The 27681-nt window shown below is 37.8% G+C and overlaps 2 protein-coding genes across 3 annotated transcripts; one reads left to right on the top strand and one right to left on the bottom strand.

Moving 5' to 3' along the window:
- Positions 1-263: 263 nt before the first annotated feature.
- LOC121297626 (septin-8-A-like) lies at positions 264-19274 on the bottom strand. 2 transcript variants are annotated; one of them, XM_041224082.1, is made up of 11 exons: positions 19134-19274; positions 19044-19097; positions 13584-13698; positions 12905-13100; positions 11011-11197; positions 9639-9800; positions 9201-9297; positions 7863-8031; positions 7509-7641; positions 6876-7066; positions 264-1266 (listed from the first exon to the last, which is right to left on the bottom strand). In XM_041224082.1, the coding sequence occupies exons 2-11, from the start codon at positions 19071-19073 to the stop codon at positions 1212-1214; spliced, it is 1335 nt and encodes a 444-aa protein (XP_041080016.1). In that variant the 5' UTR covers positions 19074-19097; positions 19134-19274; the 3' UTR covers positions 264-1211. The 2 variants fall into 2 exon arrangements, with proteins under 2 accessions (XP_041080016.1, XP_041080017.1); XM_041224083.1 differs by lacking the exon at positions 264-1266 and adding an exon at positions 3420-5597.
- A 790-nt stretch (positions 19275-20064) lies between these two features.
- On the top strand, positions 20065-23292 carry LOC121297498 (ankyrin repeat domain-containing protein SOWAHA-like; the record flags this gene model as incomplete). Its single annotated transcript, XM_041223846.1, has 1 exon — positions 20065-23292. A coding segment is annotated over one exon (1863 nt), but the record flags the coding sequence as incomplete, so codon positions are not given.
- Between the last annotated feature and the right edge of the window lie 4389 nt (positions 23293-27681).

Raw genomic sequence — 27681 nt, 5'->3', positions numbered from 1 at the left:
TCTTATTGTGTTTCGATTACAGGATTAGCAATCAGAATGTTAATGGTTTATAAATTATCCAGAATACAACTAATCTCACTTTTTTCCATGAAAAAAATGATATTTTTCTAATAGAAATCAGCCAAAATGTACTAATTGTAATTAGTGGAAGTTTTGAAATTAGAGAAAGTCTAACCTCTTTCTTTTAAGAGACACTGTGCTGTATGCCAGTATTTTAAGATAAACCAAATACAAATGAACACAGTTTAAAAACAAAAATCTTTATTGGCAACAAGCAGATGTGATACAAATCTGTACCATTTATTTATTTTTTTTTTAAATCACTTAGTAAATGTTGGCTAATATTAGAAAGGAAACAATGTAGATGAAAGATGCTATATTCTTTTTAAAAAAATGAAAGTAATTTCCAATCTTATCTAGGGCTTCATGTAAATTCACGCACTTCCAATTTTAAGTGCACAAAACACTCAAATACTGTCCGATCTTAATGGGGAGCAGGGGTAGTGATTTAAATAGTGTTTTGTCAATAAACCTTTAGAAAAAAAATACAGCATCTTCAACAAAACAATTTACCATCACCTACAGACAGTTTTCTTCAAGAGACTTTTCTATCTACAGCAGAAAAATCAGATCAATGAACATCATGAAGATTCACTTACAACACAGGTCTTAAACAATTGTCCAAAAGGCTTGAACTAATGAAGGTTATTGTCAGCTGTGTACAACAAATAGATAGATAGATAAAGTGCTTATTGCTGAGGAATACTGGTGTATTAAACAGGTTTTGGATAAAGCTTACATTTCTACCATTACAGCGCAAAAGATTCTAGCACAAAACGAACAGCAATACAACAGCTTTAGCAATCAGTATTTGAGAGGCAACAGCTAAAGAAACATGTTAGTGTAAGCCAGTGTATACATTAGGAGTCTAATGCATTTCTAATAAGTGCTTGTAAGAGCAAGCTTTGCAGTTAAGAAAACATTTCACAGCAAACTATATGTTCCCATGCATTAGCATGCTTATTAGAACTGCAATGGGTTTGGCAATGACACAGCTTAACAAAAACAGCTCAGCAGCCGTTGTGCTGGATGCAATTAAAGAGTTTTATACGGTCACATAGCACACATTTAAGTGGTGACTTTTGGAAGCATAAAGCTGAAAGCACCAAGTTTATCCTTCTGCATGGGGTGTTTTGGCTTTTTTAAATCTTCTAATTAAAATGTCTTCCTGATGTTAAGGAGCACGCACTTGGAAGACTAAAGAAGCTACAGAAAAAACAAAACAGCAAGTCAATAACTAAGACAGTGGTTACAGCTTGTTCAGCACTAAGCTATAGGTATCCATGGTGTACCTAGTACTTAATGATTAAATGCATGCTGATGTATGAGGGCAGTTCATATACAAAATAACCTAAGCAGCAAAACGCTGGAACAGAACATGTCTTTTGAGTTCCAGGTTTACAAGTAGACAGTTCTGGTGGACAAGAACACATAGAGTGGATGTGTGCATTACAGCTGGCTTCACAGACCCTGATTAGCACTAATTTTGTCTTGTAATCAGGGTCTGTCAAACCAGGTAATAGTATTCATATATACAAATAATGGGCATAGTACTTTTAATGTGCTTTCAATGAAAAGTATCCAAATCACAACACTGTCCTGTGAAGCGAGTTACCACATGCCAGACCAATTGCTCAATTTGAACCTGTTTTTATATATATATATATATATATATATATATATATATATATATATATATATATATATATATATGAAAACATGTGTGATAAACCTGAGGAATGGGATACTTCAAAAGCATCTTTTGAAGGATACATTAAGAATTGCATGCATACTGTATCCACTTGCAGCCAGGATATGATGTTGTGAAAGGCTACTGTCAGTGCAATCTCATTGCAGCCTACAAAATTTACAGAATGAAGTTGAAATGCCTCATTTTAACCCTAATAGTTACAGTACAACCAAGCATTTTACACAGTGATTTTCCCTGCTTTCTGAAGTGTCATAGTTTATTTGACAACTTGTAATTTAGAAAGATTCATTGTTATGATAATGTTTATAAAGGCAGCATGGGGTTTTGGTAATTAGCAATTTGCAAATGAGACTAGAAAATGGTGGTTAACCAAATGATAAAATTGATATATATATATATATTATATATATATATATTTTTTTTTTTTTTTTTTTTTTTAAACAGTCTCTTGTAAATACATAATAATATGCACAAACACATTCTCTTCCAAAGAAAGGCTTTTGTAAATTAATTTTCTAGCTGTAAAGAAGCGTGTTAGTGGGTACCTACAAATATGTTAAAAAAAAGTTTGATAAAAACAAAACACAGTGGAGATCGGGATCAAAACATTTTGGTTGTGATCCTCATGTAGAAAAGCTCTTTCTCATATTCTTTTGCATAGTAAATGAAGCCATAATTTCTCAAGATCACTCACAACCCTTCAAGGCATGCTATGTGTCTGTTGAATATGGCTGAAAGTTACAGCATTTAAATCACAACTATTTTAGGAAATAATGGTAACACATTTCCATACATTATCTTTAAATAGATAATAAGGACCAAGCACTCCTTGTCAAAGTGAGCTAGTTGAACTAGTATGAGATCATGGAATACACTGGTGTAACTGCATATGTTTAGTATCGGTTAGGTTTACGGTCCAGGCTTGGCTAATAATCAAGCACCTGTTAAGCGATACTTGTGGGATAGATTTTGGGAGTGTGAAAACAAAAGATTTGGCAAGCTTAAATACATGGCTCCTGAATTGTAAAACTAGCCTTTGATTAACATACTATACTGTATACAGCTTTGAACTGATACGAGTAGATAGGCAGTAGCCAAGATATGCAAAAGCACTGGCCTAGCAAAGTCTGGAGCTGAACTGGCAGAATCGCTGCTTTTATAAAAACAACCTACACAACTCCACAGTGTCACATTACACCATTCGCTTTTATCAAAAGGTAAATGGCCTTGAACTTGAAATGGATTAAATGCATTCTGTAAATGAAATCCTGTTGGTTAGGGGTATATTGTGTTTTTAATTTTGTTTAAAAAAAAAAAGAAAAAAAAAAAAGCCTCTGCAATGGTCTGTAATCTGGAGCCAGGTTTTTAAACAGTGTCAGCATAAAATAATGAACAATGCATAAATCAAGTCGTTCTTCACATTGCAAAGGCAAAAACGCTGTATAGATCGTATAAAAATGAAATCCACTTCCAACCTATACACACACACACATTACTAGCATTGCATTAAAAAGCAAACAGCCGTGAAGATGGATGAAAAGATAACACATAAATGATTTATTCCAGCTGGTGGTATTGACTGAACTTCTCACGATGATGAGCCTTTACCAGGCAAACGTGTAAAGATGTTAAAATGTCACAAAACACCCATGATTGTATTGCTTTAATATCAAAATTGGTACATGGAGATGATTTAACACAATAAAATGGTACACAACAACAGCGATTCATGAAATGACCATAACATGCACGATATCATGTATACACATTAAAAAGGCATATAAAAGAGTTTTGCTTTTTTTCATAACATGTTTGTCTTAGACTTCCAATCTTACTTTGTGAACATGAATGGTTATGAAGGACAGATTATGCCTTTTCACAGATGATGGGTTTCAATGACAAACAAATTGCAAGAACTTTTAAAAAGTGGACATTAAAATACAACCCCCCCACCCCCATCCTACAATAGAATATTGTATACAATAGAATATTATGAAAGTACATGATATAATGTATTAAAATGTGGTGGAATCTGTGCAACAATATAAACCCAACACCACCCACTCACTTCAGTCCCTCATCTGTAGAAACAAATATGTTATTATGTTGCGATGACCAAGAGTACTTAACTGCATGCCAGCACAAACATTAGGTACAAACGTGCCTTCCCTTGAGAACGAGCACAGACCACACACTTGCAAAAGTAAGCAATGATGTTCCAACAATATTTGAATCTGTAAGATTTCAGACAGGACTGGAAATCCAAGATATACATTAGGAATGGTTGAATATAAAAGAATACAGTACTTGAGAGTTTGATAAACACCAAAAGTAAGATTTTAAAAACTTCAGGAACTTAAAGACAATGCATGTCAACTTTATTGTTTTTGTCTATATTCACCCTCATAATAGGGACGGTTTAGCTAAACAAAACAAGACAGGTTAACTTAATCAATACGATATGTTAATTATTCACGGATATATAATGCTGCACTTGTGATCAATAACCCCTATAAATACAATTTAAAATATAATAACAAAAAAAGGTGTGAACACTGCTAGTACGATAGTACGATTCTAAAAAAATTTAAGTGCATTTATGGAAGATATACTGTAGTTTTGCTGGATGATTCTCAAGTTTGTCATTCCTCCTGTGCCAGATAAAAAAACTATGAAAAAGAGGGATCCTAACAATGATCCTTTAACTGCAGTACATGCTGGTCCGGTATGGGTTTTGTATTGGTGTTTTTTTCCTTACTGATAACACTTAAAGGGCACCTCCCTTTTTTGACTAATTGAACAAAACTACTTTGAGAAACTAGCCTCAGCGGCTCTTGGAATACCTGAGCATTGTGTTCTATAATAGCATAGACGGTTGCAAAAGTTAAGATGCTGAGACAGTTGTGGAAGACTAGTCAAAACAGTTAAAAAAAAAAAAAAAAAGTTTCTGTCCTCAAGGCAAATTGACATGGTTAAATAATACTTTCGAAGCGACGCCACTTCCATTTTCCTTCAGTTAAAGTCAATAACAACAAAGCTTACTGTAATTAGGAAGCAGGCAGTTCCTACAGTCTCAGAACCTTACATAGTACAGCACGCCAATGTGAGGTGTATATAATATGTGACTTCTTCATCACAAGAAGAAATACTTTTGTGAAGAATTATGTGTTATTTTGTTTGGTTATATATTCAACTTAAAACATTTAAACTATGCTATCATATTATATGCATTTAGACCTGGATTGAACAAAGAATATAGATGTTTTATTGTCTCAAGAAACATGTACATTTATAGTTGCAGTAAAATGTATTTAAATTATTCAGGTCTTCATTGGCTCAATTTAATTATTGATTATTGCAACTACTCAGGAGCACAGCAAAAACACCTTAATACAAACCCATCTAAAATAAAATCAAAAACCCAATTTGAACAAATTGAACTGCAAGTATCACTATTTTTTAGACAAAAGGAAAGTATACAGATTCATGTGAAAGCCTGACAGCGGGAAGAATATGCTCAACTCACAAGTCCTTTATAATTAATCATCAGCCACAATGAAGAGAAAGACTCAGGATTTAGCTACAGCAAGTAAAGTGGATACGGCTTTCTCGTGAAACTCTATGTCCCTGTTAGTTATTAAATAAAACAAGCAACCGCATTGATTAAAATTTGTTACATGGACAGCCTTCATAAAACAATCCCACCCTCTTCAATGTTTTTTTCTTTGGTCCACTTACAAAAAGTCATTCATGAAGGAATTGCGAAAAACAGAATTCATGGTGATGGAAGAACAATCCTTTCCTGCTTCCCTGAATCATTAATTAACTGAAAGAAAACAAGAAAAATAAAAACAAAATGTAAAAACAAAACTCATGAAGGGAAATGGTGAAAATCAATGGGAAAATCAGGAGTGTGCAAAATGAACAGGTATGAATTTAATGAAAATGGACTGGTCCAGTACTGCAATGTGCATAACACACTGTTGCTTTTTTACACACTCACACAATTCATATAAAAAAAATAATTAAAATCCATGCATATATAAAATATATTCGTGCAATATGTTAAGTATAACTGAAAAATTAAATGAGTAATATTTAAGTTTGAAATTAAAATTAACTTTCTATTCTTGGAATCTTGTTGCTCTTTGGTGTTGTGGTGGTTCTTCTCCAAAACCAGCCATCAAACAACAATGCATGAAGTCTCAGAATCATACAGTAGATGGCGACAAAATACTTTGGACATGGCAATAATTAAAAGTCTACAGCGCTTAATAAAACCGCCATGATATATTATCTATATTACACGGTCTAAAATTCAAGCAACACAAATCATCCAAAAGAAATATACTGATTTCAAAACATTCGTAAGAAATAAGAATAGCAGTTTTAAGATGAGTGACACCATTTGAAATAGCTTAAAATATTTTAACTAGTGGCTTCTTGTTTTATTTAATTTATTGTATTTTTTCAGGTCTCTTCTGCCCAGTTTCCCCTCGCTTCCTGTATTCTCTCATCAGTCTCTTTACTCTCTAATTGACTTCCCCATGTTTGGCTCCTCTTCTCAGTTCTATAACTTGCTACTTTAGAAAAATAACTTCAGAAGAGTACTTTTCTACTTTGGGACAGTCTTCTTTTGAATGCACCATGCCATGCATTGACCCATGCATACTAAGAAGCGTTCATTCAAGGTAAATCTATTTTAGCCAACAAAAAACACGTAATCTGGATACTTTCCAAATCACACCATAACAATGTTTTAAAAGACAATGCAGAACAACCTTATGCAAGAAAACTCTGACTACTAAATATCTGCAAACCTGGACTGTAAAACATAAATGAAATAAACTTCTGTAAAGAACACTACAAACCCAACTTGTATGCGCTGTTCTGTACAGTAAAAGCACCAAAACACACACTGTGGTTCAATACTTGAATCAGAATTTAAAAAACATAAATAAAAAGCTATTGTTCCATTACAAGGAAGATGACGGCACTACTAAAAGCTACTAAACATCTGACTAACCCTGGTGTGTTGAAGACTGGTGAATAAGATGCGGTTAGTGCAGAGGAAAAGAAAGGAATGAAAATGTAAAAATCTTACTTTTTCTTGTCTTTGTCTTTTTTCAGCGGCTGCTGCGATGCAGCCTGTAGAGACTGCGCCTGGAGTGTTTCTGCCGCCACCTTCCGTCTGTTGAAGGCGTTCATCTCTTCCTCCAGGTCTCGCCTCTTCTCCTCCACCTTCCTCTTCTCCTCTTGGTGCATCCTCTTGAGCTGCTCAAACTTATCATGTAGCTGTGGGATGAGAAGTTAACAATATGCCTTAGTGCAGTTACAGCGTGGGTTGCTATTAAATACCCAATATACCTCTCTGAAGGACAGAACTCAGCCCAATCTATCCAGTCAACCTGCTCAATATAACAAGAGCCTTCACTTCTCTAGCTGGCCCTTCATATGGTAAGGAAGCACATTGCTCATCCAATCCCTGTCCTTACCATCAGACTGCTGCCAATGGTGTCAACTCCAGCTTTTGCTCAGACAGTGGTTAATATAACAAAACAGAGACCCACTAGTCCATTTAACCCCCACTCCCATATCTCAAAACCCCTCTTGATTAAATTACCTTTATCATGATCAGCCAAATCTAGGGTCGAACCCAAGATGCAAAGTTCTAAGGAAACGACCCTTTTCACACAGCCCTCCCATGCATGAGGCATACTCTCTGTTGCCCTCTCACCTCTCTCTCCTTTTCCTTCAGCTCAGCCTCTGTTTCTTTGACCTTGTTGACAAACATCTGCCTCATCTCCTCTTCCTTGTGCTGCAGATCTCCCATGAACTCCTTCCTCTTGGCCTCATACGTTTCCTGTAGACTGGATCAACACACCAAGTCTTCAACATCAAGAGTCCAGGGTTTGTGTTTTTAGATCACTCTGAAAATGTGTACCCTCCTTCCCCATTAAGGTGGAAGTAGTTACATAATTCTAATGGTAAATCTATTTACAAGCTATATCAGATATCATCCTTAAATTAATTTACTAGTATTAATAGCATCACTGAACATGCTGAGAGAGAGACAGGCTGGAATATTTACCTGAACGGTTGGCTGTCAGGATCTGTGTCTTTGAAGCCCATCTCCTCCAGTTTGCAGCGCCTGTACAACTCGTAGTGGCGAGCGTGCGTCTGTTCTCTGAGATCCTCCATATTGACCCGGATCAGCATCTCCCTCAGTTTCACGAAATCACAGTGACTCTCGTTCTCCACTGTTTCAATCAAAAAGAAAGTCAGTGATGTTTTTTACCATGCGAGTAAGATCACAGCCCATCCAAAGCTGGACAGGTTGATGTTAGAGAAGTTAGCGGAGTGTCCCGGCTTACAAGGTAACTTGTGAGGACAACCCAATTAGCCTAATGCCTTAAAACATCCTTACATTTAAACAAAAGATCAGGGATACAACAGCACTTTCTGGCTTTATGAATCAGTAAACCAAAGGGAAATATAAACTGGCCGACAGATGGCCTAGTGCAGTTAATGGGTTTTCAAAGGTCATAGAACTGCTAGCAGCTTTGGTAGAATCTATGAGACATTTCCTGATCTTGATCTTAACAGGCAGGCATCCTGCTCTTTAGGGATAAACTCAAACTTTGTTTGTTTTCCCCTCTTGCTCAAAGATAAGAAAACAACCCCTCAGCTCATTGTCTAACTCGCTGCAGCGACTGGATTAGACCACCATCGAAACGTCTGCTGTTCTTCCAACCTGCTTCGGAGAACCAGAACCCCCGCTGTGCTGATCAACTGTCTTTATTAATGTCTTTTCACTTCTAAACTATTTTAACTGCTGACATTCTCGGGAAGCAGAACCATTTCCTGCTCAAGTTATAAACAAGTTCAGACAACATGCAGCAATACACCTATGAAAAGGGTATCTCAAAAGGTGACATTTCTAAACTGTAACTTTAAGCAGTCCAGTAAGAAATGTGGTGCCCAGCTGTGGTCTATTAAAGTCTCAGCCAAGTGATTAAACACAGAAGTCTGGTTTCTATGAGGGTATATATGTTAAAGGTAAATATATTAAACAATATAATGCAGTATACACTGAAAGCATCTGGCTTTATTTGTTGACTGCTTAAGGAAGAAGTTGCTGGACCTTTCTGGTCAGGAGACATCACCTTCTGGTTTTGCGTTACCGTCAGAGAAGAGCCTCACATGAAGGGTTTGCTTGTACATGTGCAAAAATTACTTGGTTGCAATAGCCTAAAAAAAGCCAACATCACTAGGTCATTGTAGTCACTTGAGATTTAACTATTTTGTCCTTTATCCCACTGCTTACATGAGTTCACACTTTAAAATCATATCAGCACAAAGGTAAGATTACAACTGAATCACGTATGCCCCTAATTCTGTGATGAACTGCTGTCTGAGTTATACTTACCCTGAACAACACCCCAAGGGTACTGTCTGGCTCGAACCAGCTTATTGCCCACTTTCACTTCTTCTGTGCTTCCAACAACAGCAAAAGGAAGATGGGCCTGAAATTAATTTCAGAAAATGGTTACAATTATAGGTTTACATTGCTTGTTACTGTAAACCTTTGACTAAAATCAGTAAACATTTCACTTTCGCATAAAGCTTGTTAAATCTGTAAGACACTACTGTGCAATCAAACTGATGCGCATGTTTATTTTAATGAAACAATTAAAACAGCTGTGGCATGGCAGCATGCTAAAGCCCACTGAACAAACCAATTATGTTTGATTTGGTTTATAACAAGGGATTAAAATCACTGGGCTCAACAAGAATTGTAAAATGCCCGACCACCCTCCCTCCCTCCGAAACTGCACAGCTGTATAAATAGTGAATCTCTACTTACATTCATTGAAGCATTGATCTCTGTGACGGCCTCATCATCAGTTGGAAACTGATAGATCTGAACTCCATTGCTAACAAGCTCACTCATTATCTTGATCTTAAACTTGTGCAGCTCGCTCTTAGAAATAGTATCAGCCTTAGCAATAATTGGGATGACATTCACCTAGGACAGGGGGAGAATCGTTTAGATGATCATCACTTCAGTATCAAACTCATTTGCCAGGACATCTTTACTAAGACAGTGTTCACACTGCAACAGCAATTTTTAAGCAAAATATGGTAGTACATATAGTTTTCATAGCTTAGACTGACAAGAAAGTCATTTTATGTCCGATGATGTGAAACCAGGAGCCTGAGTCAGCTACTTTAACATCAGCTTGGGCAACACTCCAGCATTAGCGACAGGAGAAAAAAGCTGCTTCATTACTGCAAGTAAATGAACGTGTCAGTTTGTTTGCCTTTGACAAGCCTGCCAACCAGGAAATCAGAGAATACAATTAAAAATCAAGCTGCTGCTGTTGCAGATGCATCCACACACAGTGTGAAGCAGTACCAGGCAGTAACACATTCTTAGTCACAATGGCCAAGTCCCATTGTTTGACTCACTTATTAATCTAATGCTGCTGCAGTTAAATTCTGAGCCCTCTTATTACATCTCCTATTTAGGGAAATAGATTAACATACTTTGGATTTAGATTGGATTCCCAATGCAAAAGGAAACACGTCTGCAAACCATTCTAGACTACCTCTGCTGTTCTAATTATTCCAGAATACAGACCAATACTCAGCAGCTCCATGCCCATACATTCTTAGAGAAAATATTTTGTTACTTTTTGCTGCAATACAAAAGGCAATTTGGCTGTGCAGCACAACATATAACACATCAGACCCAGGCCAGTTAATGATCGTTATTTACAACTTCACAACAGACTTTACTTACTGAAATTAGACACAGGCCTGGATTCAATAAAAACTATAGCAGTGCCATATCCATTATAAAGTACAGCCATGGCACTGCTACAAACCTTGATTGCATGCAAGCCACAGAGTGAAAATCTCTCCAGAATGGAATTTATTTGACCATTTTAGCATTCAGCCAGAACCCAAACCACAGAACTGTAGGTGTTGCAATTCAACTAATGTTGTGTAATTTGAGTACTTTGAGCAAACCCATCATTTACACATATATCTGCCCACATTTTAATCTGAACTAAAAACAAATCCTTTGAACAATTAGGAAAGAGGACAGAATCCTCTAGCTACAGCAGCTCCCTAAACTCTGATTAAATTCAGGCCAGGGTGCAGTGGAACATTCCATAGCAATAACCAGTGCCCGCTATGTTTGCTGAAAAAAATGTGCTCAATTTTCATACCTTGCTATCCAGCTTTTTCATGGTAACTAAGTCCAAGGATTTGAGGGAATGCCCTGTTGGAGCGATGAAGTAAAGGCAGATGTGAATTCTTGTGTCATGGCAGTTAAAGAGGGCACGCTTGATCTTCAATTCTTCTTGTAGGTAGTTTTCAAACTGTGTATCAATGTAGTCGACTATGGGCTTGTAGCTGGTCGAAAGGCAACGAGAAACATCATGAGAAATAAAAGCAGCTTCATTTTTACATGGCTTCAAATGCATGGACACAGAACAGCTTTCAGGAATTTTATACCAATTGCCAGGGATGGAAAATAAAAAGTAACAGCTGGTACAATTAGCTTGTGCCTAATGACCAATGCAACTTAACCTCAGCAACCAAATCTGTGCGGTTTCATAAAATACACTATAAATCATCAGATTCAACAATTCTAGGCATTTTAATTTTCTCATTCTCTATCTTACTGCCAACTACTTGGCAAATTAAACTGAAAAATATCAGACTCAAATATCAAAAGCAACTCCAGGCAAGAGAAACTCACAGCTACCCACAATCCTGTTTGGACATGTGATCAGACATCAGGCCAGAAGCTGCAGATCATGGAAGACAACTTCTGATGAATAGATACAGTAACTTGCGCAAAGGTACCAGTGTTGCAGCCGCGACTCACAATGTAACCAAATAAGCAAGCACTGAAGGACCCAGTTGTTGTTTTTTTTTATTTTATTTTATACTTGAGATAGTCACAAAGCACAGCCAGTATACCTTGAAGTTTACTGTTATTCAGCTCCCAAGTATCTCAATGGTTTGAGACACATCAGATGTCTGCTCCTTTTACATAACCATAACAGAGTCACTGGTACAACATTTCCCATGTTTACCAACTTCAAAATGAGGGCTTCTAAACAAGTAAAGTACAGCGGACTAGAAAAACAGAAAAATAGATAAATGTCTGCTGATGGAACACCGGACTTGCAGCGTAAGGACAGTATGTGTGTGTGTGTGTGTGTGTGTGTGTGTGTGTGGGGGGGGGGGGGGGGGGGGGGGGGGGGGGTATATTCAAAAATATATAAGCTAGTTTGGGTAGTATTGGTAACCAATACATTTAAACATTTTCACAGAGTTAATAGATGACACAGGGAGGGAATTGGTGCGCAGAAAATTATTCTGTATATGTGTTCCATATTTACGGAAGGTTTTAAATGTCAGTCCACGTTCCCCCCCCCCAAAACGGACTTGTTTTCCACCATGTTGGTCCCCCCCCCCCCCCCCCCCAACAACACCACCCCCCCCCACCCCACAATGCAGAAGAAAAGGGCTTGATCTTGTGAGTGGGATTCTTTTTCCTTCTCCTCATTGTTTGCCACTCCTACTGCATTTCAATGGGAACAAGAACAATACCACTTTTGATGTTAACAAAACTGCAGTGCCCCTTGATACAGGCTCAGTTTTGTACCACAACTCAAAGTTTAAGTGTTAAAACTACTGTTTTGATTGTCAAACATAACTGAATTATAGCTTTATGCAACTACTGCTGCAGTTCTGTTCCTCTTGTTTACTGTATATTACATAGTCAGATGAGTTCACATTGATTATTGCTCATTCTTAAGATCCACACAGAATATTACCTTATACTAGGGATCTCACAAGGTTTAAATTTACTTTAATATGACAATTCATTCAGACAAACCTGTTGTCTTTCTAATTATACACATACAACACATATACATGTATATATCCTTAAATTAATTTAACTAAAAGTATCAGCCCGAGAAAGCCACGGTTCCATTCAAAACTACCAGCAGAACAAAGTGGTCAAGGGTTCTACCCATTACATTTCTTCTTTTGATATTTTCTTTCACTGCCCCATTTTAAAATTTACAGCTCCTACATGCATACCTCTGCTCTTTGTTGATCTGATCTCCAAACCCCACTGTGTCTACGATGGTCAGCTTCAAGTGGACGTTGCTCTCCTGCAAGTTGTACGTCCTCGGGCGAAGGTACACCCCGTTTTGATAATGGCTGGCTTCTTCATTTTCAAATGTTGTGTTAAAAAGGGTGTTCATTAACGTGGACTTGCCGATGCCAGTTTCACCTGAAAAAGACAGAGCTGCATGGTCAGGCTGGGAATTACACTGCACTTGTATGCTGCCGCTGACCTACAACTGCCTGCAGAACTACAAAGACTCTGAAGTACACTAGACTAGAGAGGAGAGCAAGACTTTAAAAGGGTCCTTATGATCTTTTGTAATTTGTACATGTAGGCTTTGCTTTTAATATGGCTCAGATTATTTATAGGCCGCGCACTTCTAATGCTTGAGAAGCAAGAGAGATGTCTACAATAATACTAATGTAAGAGCATAAACTTAAAAATAAAATGAAAAACCTATGATCGCAAATCCATAGATACAGTGGATCAGTGGAAGTCAGTGGACCTCAAAAAATTATAGATTCCAGTTATTTTAAAGAAAGCTTATGTTCTTAAAAAAACACACAAAACGATCATTATAACATTAGAACTTTACAGGTAAATTGGTCACAGCTATTTCCAGTACTTTAGCAAGTGTTGGGTACTCACCTACACAGAGTATATTGAAACAGAAACCCTGTGCTACTGATTTACTGACCAGCTGGTCAGGAAGACTATCAAACCCAACATGGCCACCAAGACTGAGATTCCGCTTTTCTTCATTCTGTTGAGAAAAATAAAACAAGTTTCGATTTGCATATATTTTCACACACTCTGTAGGGGTCGTTAGGGACTTCATGTTGTTTCGACTCACCACATTCCACGCATTGTGTCGATTACAGCAGAGCATGGGAATCAGCCTGCAATCACACTGTATTACTGACACAACTAAAATGCATAACTCATTTAACTCAGACGAGCTATTCTGTTAAAAAGGAAAACCATTTTACAAAAATAAAACTAATCTTTGCACATAGTGAGAGATAGTGTGCAGGGACTTGAAATAACAGGAGACAAAAAAAAACAACAACACTTCTAAATATCCCACGCAGAACTCATTATAAATTTTATTCTCACTCTGTATTCATGCTGAAATCTCTTTGTGGCCCCATAAACATGAGGAACAGCATTTCAGTCTGTTTTCATTAAAACATGAAAGACTGCACTTCATCTTCTAGCAAGCCATGTTTCCCCACTCCATTTTAGTGACACACAGAGTGTATGAAACAGTTTACATTCTTGCTGGCTGATGTAATGCTTAGGTCCTTCCGCTTACCCAGTGCCTTAGCCGCTACTGGACCCATCAGAGTTCATTCTTCAAGAATATTCAAGATCTTAACTAATTGTTTTAAAAACAATGTTCACAAATATTAGAAATAGAAAAGGTACTGCAAGGAACTTAAAATATTAATTGACAAACATTTGGACTTGAAGACATTATTAATAATAATAATAATAATAATAATAATAAACTACAAATACCACTATTAAGCGTTTTAAAGTTGTGGATGAAATACAGTCAGTATCAGTTTTGAATGAACGACTGGATGTTTGAAAAAGCAACATTACATTTTAGAGCAGGCAGATTTACAGGTATATTAAATACAAAACAAGCCAACCATTGCATGACCTGGACTAATTCGCAAGCAGGTACTGTATATTGCATGGCCCAAACACAACTTACTCACAGGCACACCTATGCTAGCAAAACTGCAACGAATTGCAACAGACACAGGTTTACACTGGGATTATAATGACAAGCACTGAACCTTGTGTGTGGAAAACTGCTTTACAGAACACTTTAGACCTATAAATAAAGGTATTATCCTGAAAATTGGATTTCTTGTACCATGCCAGCAGTCTGGAAGCCTGGAGGATCTGCTTGAGTTGAGCAATCAAAAGAAACCCAAGAAAGATATTCAGTTCTGTTGCTCTAAATGAATGCATTTAACTTGTCATTCCATTTCACACTTATTACACTAGGCATGGCAATGAGTGTGATGAATGCAGGAAAGATCGGGGTATGATTTGATAAAGCTCAGGGTACCCCTCAGACCCATCCCCTACAGGGGGCTGAAGAGGACAAGCAATACTTGTCTCCAGAACCGCAACAATAGAACAATTGCGCTTGACAGACCTCCACCACAACAATGCAGTACAACAAGACTGCTAATTTCTCGTGCACAAATTGCACCCTACAATTAATCACTTAAATAACCTGTCACTTGAACAGTGAGGGAGTGAGTTAGCAACACTGGCTTGCGGTCTCAAATGCCTTCTGATATCCTGCTGTGCTTTTTCATTTGAAATATCTCTAGCTATACCTCTGTCTATGCGCAGTAGCAAGAATAAACAGTAGTCAATGAGAATACTTCCACATAACCTTTGTCACCTCCAGGGACTCTCTCAAGTTGACTCGGTAGACTGTGTTTTTTTGTATATAATTTGTTCAGGATCAAGAAAATATACCCAATCCACACAATACTGTGGCTTAGGGGTGTGTCTGTTGTACTATTGCAGTGAATATTAATTAAAATTATACACAGAAACTATAAAAACTAACCTTACCTAAGGTAACAATAGGTAGTGCAATATGAGTGCTAATCAGGGTCAGAGAATTATACACACTATGGTTTGCATGGGATACAAATAAAAAAGGTAATCTGCAAGAGAAGAACTGACAGTATATACAGGCAGCAGGTATGGCACACACACACACATACATACATACAAGTTTGCAAGTGTGCCTGTTACCACCTGGTTCAATATCCAAATGTATCTGAATTCTGTGCGTCTACCAAATCAAGTCCTGCCTAGAATGGACTTCATGTCAAAAGCAATTAAGTAATGCAGCACTATTTTTGATCTTAATCTCATGAGACAGAAGGGTCACTCTAGGATGAGATAACCCAATCCCAGAGGAATGAAAAGCCTGGCCCTGTAATCTCACTTCCAGTACTCAGCTTGCTGCTGCCACTTGGGAAGACAGCTACTCCACTCCAGTACAAACCACTAGCACCAAACATAAAGACCTTCCCCAGTCTAGCTCAGAAGGGCAGGGATCCAGTAAGCAGTCAATTATTTAAAGTGTACTACAGTGTTTTCTCCAGTCTTTGAAAATGTTTTGGCTAATGCCTTCATCAGTGCTCCAAAATGTTAATCCGCTTGACTTTGTTACTTCTCAGAATTGATGACTAGGTTTTCTGTAAGGCAAAAACACTGACATAACAAGGTCAGGTGTGTCTTACGAAGCTCAGTGACACCAGGAATGGATAAAACTGTTACGCAATGGGAGTCTTAGTTCTATCCCAGCTAGCACCTATTGCATTTCATTGCCTTCCCATTTGTGGAAAACAGTGAAGCAAGTTTCTTATCACAGTCTGTTCACACACAGACATGGTAGAGCACTAATTTTCATCGCTGACTTGTGTGAATGCACTATGTAATTGTTGCTCCAACTGCAATTAGCCAACATCTGCAATAAAGTGGTAGCTGGGGCTGAAAGAACAGGTTTCCTGGCTGGTGTTCACACTCTCCCTGTTCATGCCCCAGCTATTGCACAAGTCAATAACACCCTGTGCACATTTCTTTGTGATGACAATACACTGTACAGTACTATTACCTATGAATGTAACAGTACAAGCGATTTCCAATCAACAACATCAACGAACAAACAGCATTTCATTTGGGCATTTAATGTATGCTGGAAAATGCTCACTCATATTAGGTCAGCTATGTGGAATTAATATGAGAAACTTGAGGCTTGAAAATTCCTATGCATTATTTATTGGTACAGCGTCTCCATGCAACTTACTGTGCGTGTCTGCAGCCTAAATCATTTTCAACAGTTGCACCTTGCAGAACAATTATTAGTCCCTGCATGGGATGCATATCCCAGGCATACAGTGCAGGTGGCCATACACAGGACTGTGTCACACTACCACATCTACATGCATCTAGAGCACAGCTTATGAAACTTGTTAAGAGTTTCAGAACAAGTTATTCAGGTATCTGTGGGTATATGGTGGCACGCGTTCTGTTTATCCACCTTATCACACATGCATGTTTACGTAACTCCAAAGAACTAACTGTGATGAAACATGCAAAGCCCTGGTTTAACACAAGTTACTGTAAGTATCAGAGCCTAGGTGACTCGGGGGCATCCGTCCATCTGTCTTTCTGTCTGTCTGTCCATCAAAGTGACAAGCATATACATATAGGGATATTTTTTCATTATGAGGATTTTTCCGCTTGTATTATTTACAGTCCTGGGTAAAATAATTTGATGGCTTTGACATTAGCCATTGTTAATCCACACCCAGACTGAGTCTCTGCTAAGTATATCGTCAATGGATTTTAAAGGTGCAGAGAAGTCAACAGTATTGATTGTGGCTTATTATTACCATCACTTTGATCAGCTTGTAACCATCACACTAAAACTTAATACACAGTAAATCACTTAACCTCATTTCTTAGGAATTGGGTATCTGAGACTCTGGAGGTTTCAGTGTGACTTCCACAACAATAATGTAGGGCAGCTCAAGGCAAAAATCACACACTTTCCAAACCTGAGCTAATTCAGCATTAGCATACAGCTATGACCAAAGCGGTCCAAATTTTCTACAGTTCCCAGAACCACACGTTTACAATACTGTTCTCAACCATATAGTGATAAGCACAGCAATATGAATTAATTGTCAGCAAAGCCAATAGAGATGTGCAATATTTTATCAGAGTGCCCTACCAGTTCAACAACACTATGAATTTACAGCCATCACAAAAAAAAAAACAGTCATCAGTTTCAATTGAAGCATTAGCCTTAATCCAGTGCTTTTGAAACCCAATATGATCAGATGTTATTTACTGTACTGCAAGCCACATTTTAGTTCTCACTCAGGCTGTGGTGACCTGGTGTGAAAAAGCTGTTCACTTATTTGTGAATCCCCCTACTAATTCTTACAATCTATCCATTCATCAAATCCCACTACCGCTAAAGTGAAAGCATGCACTATTGTATGAATTTCTGTATAGATTTCCTCTATATTCACCAAATTTGAATATCTAAAATCAGCTGTACAACTTAAAGTAAGTTTTTTTTGGTTTTGTTTTTGGGGTTTTTTTTCCCCAATCCATTTCTTCACACATTTAGTTTTTATTTTATTTATTTTTTTAAATAAGACTACAACACTAATTATAGCAATTGATAGATTACGCTACAGTAAACTTATAAAAGGAAAACACTGCTTTTCATGAATGATCAATGCAAGAGTAGGGGTGCCACCTAGTCATCGCTGGTAATAGAATGTGGTAATATAGATAGGGAACATGTCTACTATTATACATCTACAATAATTCCAGTGTACAACATACATCCACAGTACAATGCACACGTTATTGACCTGCTTTCTGTACATTTAAGAACACAGCTAAACCTGAACTGCAATTCAAACTTGAGCAGCGCATTACCTATACATTATTATTTATTTATTTATTTGTTTACCTTTTGGACAATCAAATCGATATATTTATTTATTCACACTACTGATAAAACAAACAAACAAAAAATTACCACATCTCGAATATAAATAGATATAGGAACCGTGAGAAATTGGTTTTTACACCTAAAGGATACCTACAGCATTAACTTACGCTACAATATTTAAATTATATCCAGCTGGGGCAATCTACTGGTATTGAATAATTCGTTGATTTATACGGAAACTATAAACTGCACATACCCTAACGTTTTTTAATACCACCCTTGCGTCTCACCCATGAGGTCTGTACAGTCGTAGTGGAGACACACAATGCTATGCAGACGCAGGACATGTCTGTAAATATGACTATGACACTATGTGTTTGGTAAATCAGTGTTTGCGCATCCTGGGACCATTCTGAAATAGCCTGCAGAAAACAAAACCAAGCCCCGGCCAGTGACACATCAACATCACCATGAACCAAAAACCGAGCGAAGCAAGTAAACCACTGCTAGTAACGTACAACAGGAAAACGCAATTATTAAAATAAAAAATCTCCCAATCAATGCGTACAAAACTCAGGTATACTTACTAAAGGCTTGTCTGTATCAGTGGCAGCCATGGCTCCCGTGTGTGTGTGTGTGTGTGTGTGTGTGTGTGTGTGTGTGTGTGTGTGTGTGTGAATATTCAATAATCTGGTTCAAGACAATCTCCCGTCTTTCTCTCTATAGAATGATACAGTGTAACCGTTCAATGGATCCAATATGGCTACTTCCTGGAAACTCCCACTTTGCTCAGGAATAGCAGCCCTGGTCCTGTGCATACTAACCTGGGCACAAGAATATTATTGTGCTAGATCAGTAAAATCATATTTTGATATCGTTCCGACAGGTTTTGCTTTATGGGGGCAAAAAAGGCGTAACAAAAATGCGATGGGCATTTGACTCTTTCTCACAATAATGAGTGAAAAAACCCGTTTTCAGTACTGTTCCCGAGGGATTTTACAAGCAGGTGACAGCGGTCCTGGGATTTGTAGTTTCATGACGTGGGACGAATTGAGATTGCTATTTACAGGCACGGTGCATACACAAGTGCACCAAATTATCTGAAAACAAATACATCCTGAATCCAATCCATTATAGAATGTAGTTTTTGAACTAAAAAAAAAAAAAAAAAAAAAAGGTATTACCTGAAAAGTTAGAATCCCTAAACGGGCTCATCCGGGACTTTTTTTTTTTTTAATTCAGAATTTTTGTTATTATTCTAAGAACAGTACTATTCTAGAATTGCGCCTCAATAATCATTTTAGGTTCAGTCGACATAATAAAGAATAGGTAAGGTAATAGGGGCATGTTTGCCTTCTAAATGAAAATGAAATTCAACAAATACAAATGTTCCATTTTAACATATCTAAAGAAGCCCATTTATTCCTGGCAATAATATACACGTAATCTATTTAATATGTGCTCCTTAATGCAAATTGAACAATAACTTTTTGAGCCTGGCGTGTTTAAACAATACTAGACCAAACAATAGACTACACTTACCAGCATACATTGTGTTTGTCTCCTAACCCTCTCTTCGCCCGCCTACTCAAAGTACAATTGGCATAAATTCTTCCCAGATGGGCTTTCGCCCCGGAAACTAGAGCAGGTAGAACACAAAGTTGCACCAGAGATCGGCCGAAAGTTTTGTATCGGCGGAGTTTTGGACTGATCCTTACACAGGTGGGCAGGGTGGGTTTGACGCAAGAGTCAGTTCTAACATTCTTGCTGAATGAAGGTGGTCGAGTGAAAAACTCCGAGCTGCTTAACAATTTTAAAAGTCTGCTCAATGTTGGTAATCCTGACGAAAAAAAGCAAAACCGGGAGTTGTTCAAGAGGTTTGTGAACAATGTTGCCGTGGTGAAAGACAAAGAGGGGGTAAAATACGTTGTCGTCAGGAAAAAATACCTGCCTTTTGTGAAAGACGTTTCGGAAGTACCTGCACAACACTCCGACCTGGGTGGGAGTTCAGAGCGCTTAAGCAACTTGTCATCTGATATAGGTGGCGACCAAAGCCCTGAAGGTGAAGCAGGTAAGATATTTCGTTCTGACCTTCGTAACAATAAACTGACCGCTTTTCCGAACTCTGCTGACAGTCTGTTGGGCGAGAAATTAATCGACAATGCTTTCAATGTTAACACGCCGTCGACATTACTAGAGAGAAGCCAGGATCTGTCATATACCGAGAGTACTGGATTTATTGATGTTGAACAAGGGAAACCACTGCGCACCACACAAGAGGTGTCAACAAAAGAGGCTGTAGAATTCCATGAACCTAATCTTCCTGGAGACATGACGCGCTTAGTTGACAAAAAGGGCAACGCATCAATTTTTGCTATTGTGGCAGTGCCCGATATCCCAACCTCTCAGTCTCAACCAAGCCATACGTGTAATAATAAAGTTGAGTCAATGCTATTAAAGTACAACCAAGGTGGGACATATAATAAAGGAGCCACAACGCAAGGTGCCCAAAGGACTGCTCAGAAGCCATACATGCTCCCTTTGAGATGCCTTCCGCCTGAGGTGGATTTTAAAACGCAAGTGGAAGAGCAGGTTGTTTTAAGACCAAAAGAAGACAAGGTGAAGGCCCTTGTGAAGCTCCAAGCAGACCGTGATGCATACAAGTCTCCCCGAATGAAAAGAAGACAGATCGAGGAAGCAACCACTCCTAGCTCTCCTCATTTGAAAAGGATATCCAAGACTTTGAAACAAGGTGAGGAAGCCAGGTACTCTGACATGGCCCCTCTGGACCCTGTAGAGCATGAGTGGCTGGTGAAAGCTGCAGCAGGACATTGGAACCAGCTTTATGGGCTTCTTCTAAGGGATACGAACTTGGCTGAAAAGAAGGACTTCATGTCTGGGTTCACAGCTCTCCACTGGGCAGCCAAAAGTGGAAACATTGACATGGTGACTAAAATCATTGACATCTCCAACAGAAGGAATACGAAGTTGGACGTAAACTCTAAAACCTATGGGGGCTACACACCATTGCATATTGCTGCTTTACATGGCCACGAAGATGTCCTTTCCATGCTAGTCTTGGACTATCATGCAAACAGCAACATAAGAGACTACAGTGGCAAGAAGCCATACCATTATTTAAGGAAGGGGGCATCATTTGAGGTGAAGCAGCTCCTGGGAGACCCACAGACACACCAGCAGCAAAGTGTCCACCTAAAGAAACCCACAAAGGTATCTCATTCCATTCTGAGCTCCACTAACTCATTCCTGGGAGTTATCAGTGAAGATGGCCACATCCCTGAGCTTCCTAAAGGCTTCAAGCCATCCTCTTTAAGTAAGCTGTTTATTCCCCCCACAGTGTCCAAAAAGAAAAGCAAGCACAGGTCAGGCTTTGCTTCTGTAAGTGAAGACCACGAGGATGAGAAAGAGGACATTGTCAAATGCAGACCTGTTTCTGAGTTCTTTCCCTGAGTTCAGGGTTAAGGATGGCAGCTGTTTATATTGCTGAATTCTTAATGAGGGATTTTATATGGGTAACAGGCTGTAGTTACATCATGAAATCAGATCACCTGGAGTCCATTAATGGGATGAACCTGGATATTCATGCGTTGTGTGCAGTCTTCAGGGGATTTTTTTTACAGCATTGAACATTTGAAAGTGCAGCTTCTATGTTAATACTGTATTATCATGAATTGAATGGCTAGTAATTGTATTTTCTACCTACTATACTGTGAAAATCGAGTCTTCGGCTCTCTTGGTGAGGTTTTTGCTCCAAGACCTGCAGGTTGTGGATTTGACTGCATTCCACAGGTTTTTGATTTTTAAACTATCCCCAGTGTAGAATTTGCAATAGATATATATATAAATTTTTTTTTTTTTTTTTTTTTTTTTAAATAAACTTGCAATTGTTATTCTTACAGAACTATTGAATAGCTATTAATTAGCTGAATTTAAGCACCCTGAAGTTCTGTTTCTTCCTATGTAAAATGGAGAGATGGTTGTGGGGAAAATGCACATGTAAATCAATAACGAATGTTCTAATTGTCTCTTTTGTATATTCAATATTTCTAGTGTTTGTCACCTGGGTTCTCGGCTGGGCTTGTCACAGTGATCAGATGAATGCTGCGTGTAATATATTTACATATGACAGCAACAAGGAGCTTTGCATAGGCATTCTGAGATTTTATCCCAAGCCTACTTGTTCGTAAGATAAATTAGATTTATTTTTTTATTTTTTATTATTCAGGTTCAAAATATAACTTGCTGACAGGACTGAACTATGCAAATGCTGTACAGCAGTCTGCCTCATTTTAGGACAATGGAAACTTTTTGCCTATTTGCAGTTGCAGACGTGTCCGTTATTGAAACTTTTGAGTCGGCTTTAAAATGCTGCTTTCCACACAAAAACACTTGGATCGTTATTTTTGTTTGTTTTGGGGTTTTTTGTTTGTTTTTTAATGCATTTAGTGGTACAGCTGGTTGCAAGTTGCACATCTGTGAGACTGTAACCCTTATGTTGTGCTTTATAGGGAACGTGATTCATGAACTGCTCAATAGTGGAAACTATTTTTGGTAGCATGTTGGTGATTTAAAATTCTTAGAACATGCAGAGGCACATCGTTCTGTATTAGGCACTTCTGTTCAGCTGAATTATTGTCTGATTTATGCATGGATATGTAACACTGGAAATAATCATGTTTGGGGATTGGGTTGTGGCTAACACTTACTGTTTGTGTACGAAAATGGAGCCAAGTGAAATAGATCTGAATCTCTGTATGTCTACCTCCTAGAATCAATAATAAAAATGTACGTACGTAGCATGAGTCCAGCCCTTGTTGGTTTCTTTTTGCAACACACACTGTATATATGTTGTCATTTAGATTATACCATGATTTCATGTTATATTTAACATGCTTTAAAACAGATATATGTATATCTTTATGACACATTCCAAACATACCAATTTTAAGCCTATATACCCTTACAATTAAACAAAGTCTATGAATTACGTCTTTATGATAGTAACTAACCTTTTTTTTTTTTTTTTTTTTTTTTTTTTAAACGTTCCCTATCCCTAGCATCATATTTGCTTTCTCTGCTGAACATTTGTTTTATATTTTCTTAAATATCTCTGCAGGTTCAGTGCTGTTCAAACACACTCTCCGCTTTGTTTTGTGGGCGTTTTCTGTCCCCTCTGAAACTGATTTTGTAGAGAGAATTTCTATTTACTGAATCAGAGTTGCCACAGTTTCTGGGGGCGTACAAATTTAAATGTTCCCCAAGTGGCCCTTTCTGACTCCACTTTAGTTTAGTTTGTATCTTTTCCAGCGGTTACAGAATGCGAAGTAAGACTGGCCTATAATGATCAATAAGGAAGCAATAGTAGAAGGCATACATTATACGACATTTAAACAGGTAAAAAGTGAATATAAGAAAAATGTACAGAGTATAATGATCCCATTAACTTTTTAAAAAACATCTTGATTAGCTTTGCTAAATGAAGCTGGTCACATTATTGATTGATTTATCAGCATAGTGGGGTATTTTGTAAAGATCTACGGTTTGTCTAATTGCATATGGACTACACATTTATCTTCATGGGCTGACAGCCCACATGTCAAGCACTACTTATAAAATGGGTTTTGTGAAGGCAGATGTAAAAACAGAAGGGCTCCATTACACAATGTTCAGTTTTTATTTGCAAAATACGATTATTGTGACGTGTCAGAAACCAAACTTTGTTGTTTGCCAATCTTATTTAGATTCCCTAAATTCAGGGTCAGGCTCCCACAGCAGCTACTGCATGCAGCTGCAGGCTACTCTTGTCAGGGAAGCAATACAAAAATGTCAATAAACGAAACCTCCTTTCGTTATACCCTACCAATTACTTGTACAGGAAATACCAATACATCTGACGTGTTCGCGGTGGGTTCATGAGAATCAAAGTGGTGAGCTAATATTCCGGATTATTCCAGCAACAGCCTGCAAAATCATTATTGTTCACGCGAAATGTGTTTTGAGGGTGTCATTGCCGTCCGTAGTAATACAGTAATATTGTTCGCAATAAATCTTTGTAATATTGGCTTGACTAAAAAGGCCACGGTTAATTTCCCTTCTTAAAATAAAGCCGGTAAATATTTAAACAGAGTATTTCTATAACTCCTGTTTCTTGCTCTGGGTCCAGGTTGGCACATTGTCTTGCTGATCATTGTTTCACGATCCTGTTCATGACCCCGATATGGAAGAGTTGCATTTGGGAGTTCCTTATTCCAATACCTAGTTTAGCTTGTTATGCTCACTTTTATATGTACTTTCTATAGTTAAGCTCTTGGAGCAGGGTAAGCAGTTAAACTGTTCATTCTAACCTGATTGTAATCACGAAATTACCCTTGGCATGCACACTCCATTATTCCTCGTTTATGTTTGAAGGGTTATGTATTTTTTTTTTTTTTGGTGAATTGTGTCGTTTATTAAATAAAGATTTTCAGTTCAATGCCCAGTCACTACACTCTGAATAAATACTCACTGAAAATGATACACCACAGGAAATAGGGAGCTATGGAACAAGAACGAGCGCTTACATTGCGTATGAAGGGCAAACCTTAAAGTGGTGTAATGTGAAAGCCACACCTTCACACAGAGCAAGGTGCGTTGCACGTTCTTGTTGTGCATGCATCATAATAAACCCCCCCAGGGCTCTCTCCTGTCAAGTCTTGTTCTTCTGTGTCCAGGCTGCAGCTTGGCTCATTTGTCTCTTTGCCAATCCCATGTCTGCGCTCTAGGGCCCATTCTTGAAACTTAATGTGCACAATTAACCCTGATTTAAAAGCCAGGGACTCAGAATGATACCCAGTCCTGCGTAGGTGTACATGAATGAAGCCTACTTCAGTCAAGTATTTATTTGCTGTTTATAAAGCATCATATTGTCATGGGATTTACTTTTGTTTTTAGTAGCATTTGAGGTTCTAGGTGTATATTGGACATTCCCCCCCTCCCCAATAGTCCTGTCACTTTATATATCATCATAACTCCGGGGGCCTGGGCCGAGCCCAGCTGCTGAATGAATGTGAATGCATTATTGTGTCTTTTCATGAAGGAGCCTGGCAACACCACGTGAGATACAGGAACGTGTTTAGTGCTACTCCTGATGTACAATATCATATTCAATATTCATCAGCGGTGCTTTTGTTTTTTAATGAGTACAATATTTATAAACAATTTCAGTTTCAGTAATGTCCACCTAAGCTCAGGTAATGTATTTTACATCTTCTGAAAACATTTACGGTTTTGAACAAACCCAAACAAATGTCCCCTTTAGCTCTGATTTAGTAGAGGGAATGCTGGGTACAGCCAGGAACACCCTGCCACTTTTCTAGGATTTGCATGTCCACGAGACAGTTCCCCCATAATTACCGTTTTATGAGGGTCTCAAGAGTAATTGCCTCTCGCATGAGAAAACAAAGCCAGCATTCAAAGAAAAGCCCAATGAGCAGAGACCAAATGTGAAGCCTCCTTTATAACACTCCACCAATGATTAAACGCCCAGCGACTGCATTTACTGGTTCAGTATCTCAGTTAGGATACTCCAGCACTATTGTTTTTCTTCTCTTTATGGACTTTTCTGTTGTGCTTTTTTTTAAACATTTATTTTGGATAGTTTGACCAAGGGTCTAATATAATTAACATGTCATTTCCATTTTTCTTTTAAATCTCCATGGTGCTCTGCTTATTGCTTTAATTTGTAATTTCCTCCAAATATTTCCCTCTCTACAAAGTTTATTGAATTGGGCCCTTAGTGCTTGTCTTTAGTCCCCAAGCATTTTTTTGTTCTGTTTGAAATAGTGGAGTTGAACAGATGGCCAGTGTATCTTGGGAGAGTTTATTGTGCACTTTCTCAGGCTCACTTTTACTGGTCAAACTGTATGAAGGTTCACTTATTCTCAATTGCATATATTTATTTATGATCTAAAACAACAGGTCATGAATACTCAATCTATTCACAAAGCTAATTCCACTGGTGTCTTGTTTAACTTGACCATGTTTTTTAAAGGAATCATGACTTGTTTAGTAAAATACACACACATACGCACATATGCTTAACTGTTAAGCAATCTGAACTCTAGGACTTTATTTATAGGTATACAAAAACAGTTACATCCGTATATTACAGAGATTCACAAACCCAGCATAACGAGGGTTCAGACAAATAGCAGCTGAATGATCAGAACACAGCTGAAGTGCATTTAGTAAGATGAATACAAATACACTTTCACAATGTTTCCAAAATCTGTTTCTTCTCTTTAAATATGCATGCAAATCTTCAAAAGAGGAAAGCAAGCAGGTCTGCCTGGCTTGGAAAAATCAAGTTTAATATATCCATATTACCAAAGAACCTTCTTACATGCACAGTATACAGTTATGTTTGTGCACAGAAGTATCTCAAGTGCTTTACAAGGCAAGTGTGACTGCAGCTGGCCAACTCGGTGGCAGTGGTGTGTTGTGTCAGATCCAGGCTGAACCCATAAACACTCAGTGAATATAGTTCTCTGGCAAGCCTCAAGATTGGACCCAGGTCTCAGAGGCTGTGACTGTAAAGGTCTACATACGTGCAACAGTGCTTGTCTTCTTCCTTTACTGTATGGTCCTTCAGAGAACATGTACTTCCACCAAACAAGAATGGTAATAGAAAATATGCACAACTCATAAGAACACAGCAGTTCAAAGCCACAAAAAAAAACTAAACCAACCATGCAACAGGTTTAAAAAAAATATATATATATCGTATATACAACATTGCATACTTTTTTTTTTTTTTTTTTTTTACAAAATACATACGCAACAGTAAACTAGGAAATAACAAAATGTCTGCTTTCTTATGCTCCCCATGTTGAGTTGGTCGTTTGTGTTTTGGATTTAGACGATAAACTGATGCATATGATTACAGAGCTTAAAAGCATTGGAATTAGTGAATATAATGATTACGATTCCATAATTTCATACCGCAGGATTAAACAGTTAATTATTCAGATCGTAGTTTATAAAAGTGATCTTCATTTTCTGCAGCACCACTTGGATAAACTGTGTTTTATTCCAAAACAGTGCAAGCTCATTTTAAGGTCATATATATATATATATATATATATATATATATATATATATATATATATATATATATATATACATACACACACACACACACATTGCACTTGCTCTGTGAGGTGGTAA

This window comes from Polyodon spathula, chromosome 22, assembly GCF_017654505.1.
Source record: "Polyodon spathula isolate WHYD16114869_AA chromosome 22, ASM1765450v1, whole genome shotgun sequence".
In the NCBI taxonomy this organism is placed as follows: domain Eukaryota; kingdom Metazoa; phylum Chordata; class Actinopteri; order Acipenseriformes; family Polyodontidae; genus Polyodon; species Polyodon spathula.
This window is presented reverse-complemented; position numbering and strand designations above follow the sequence as displayed.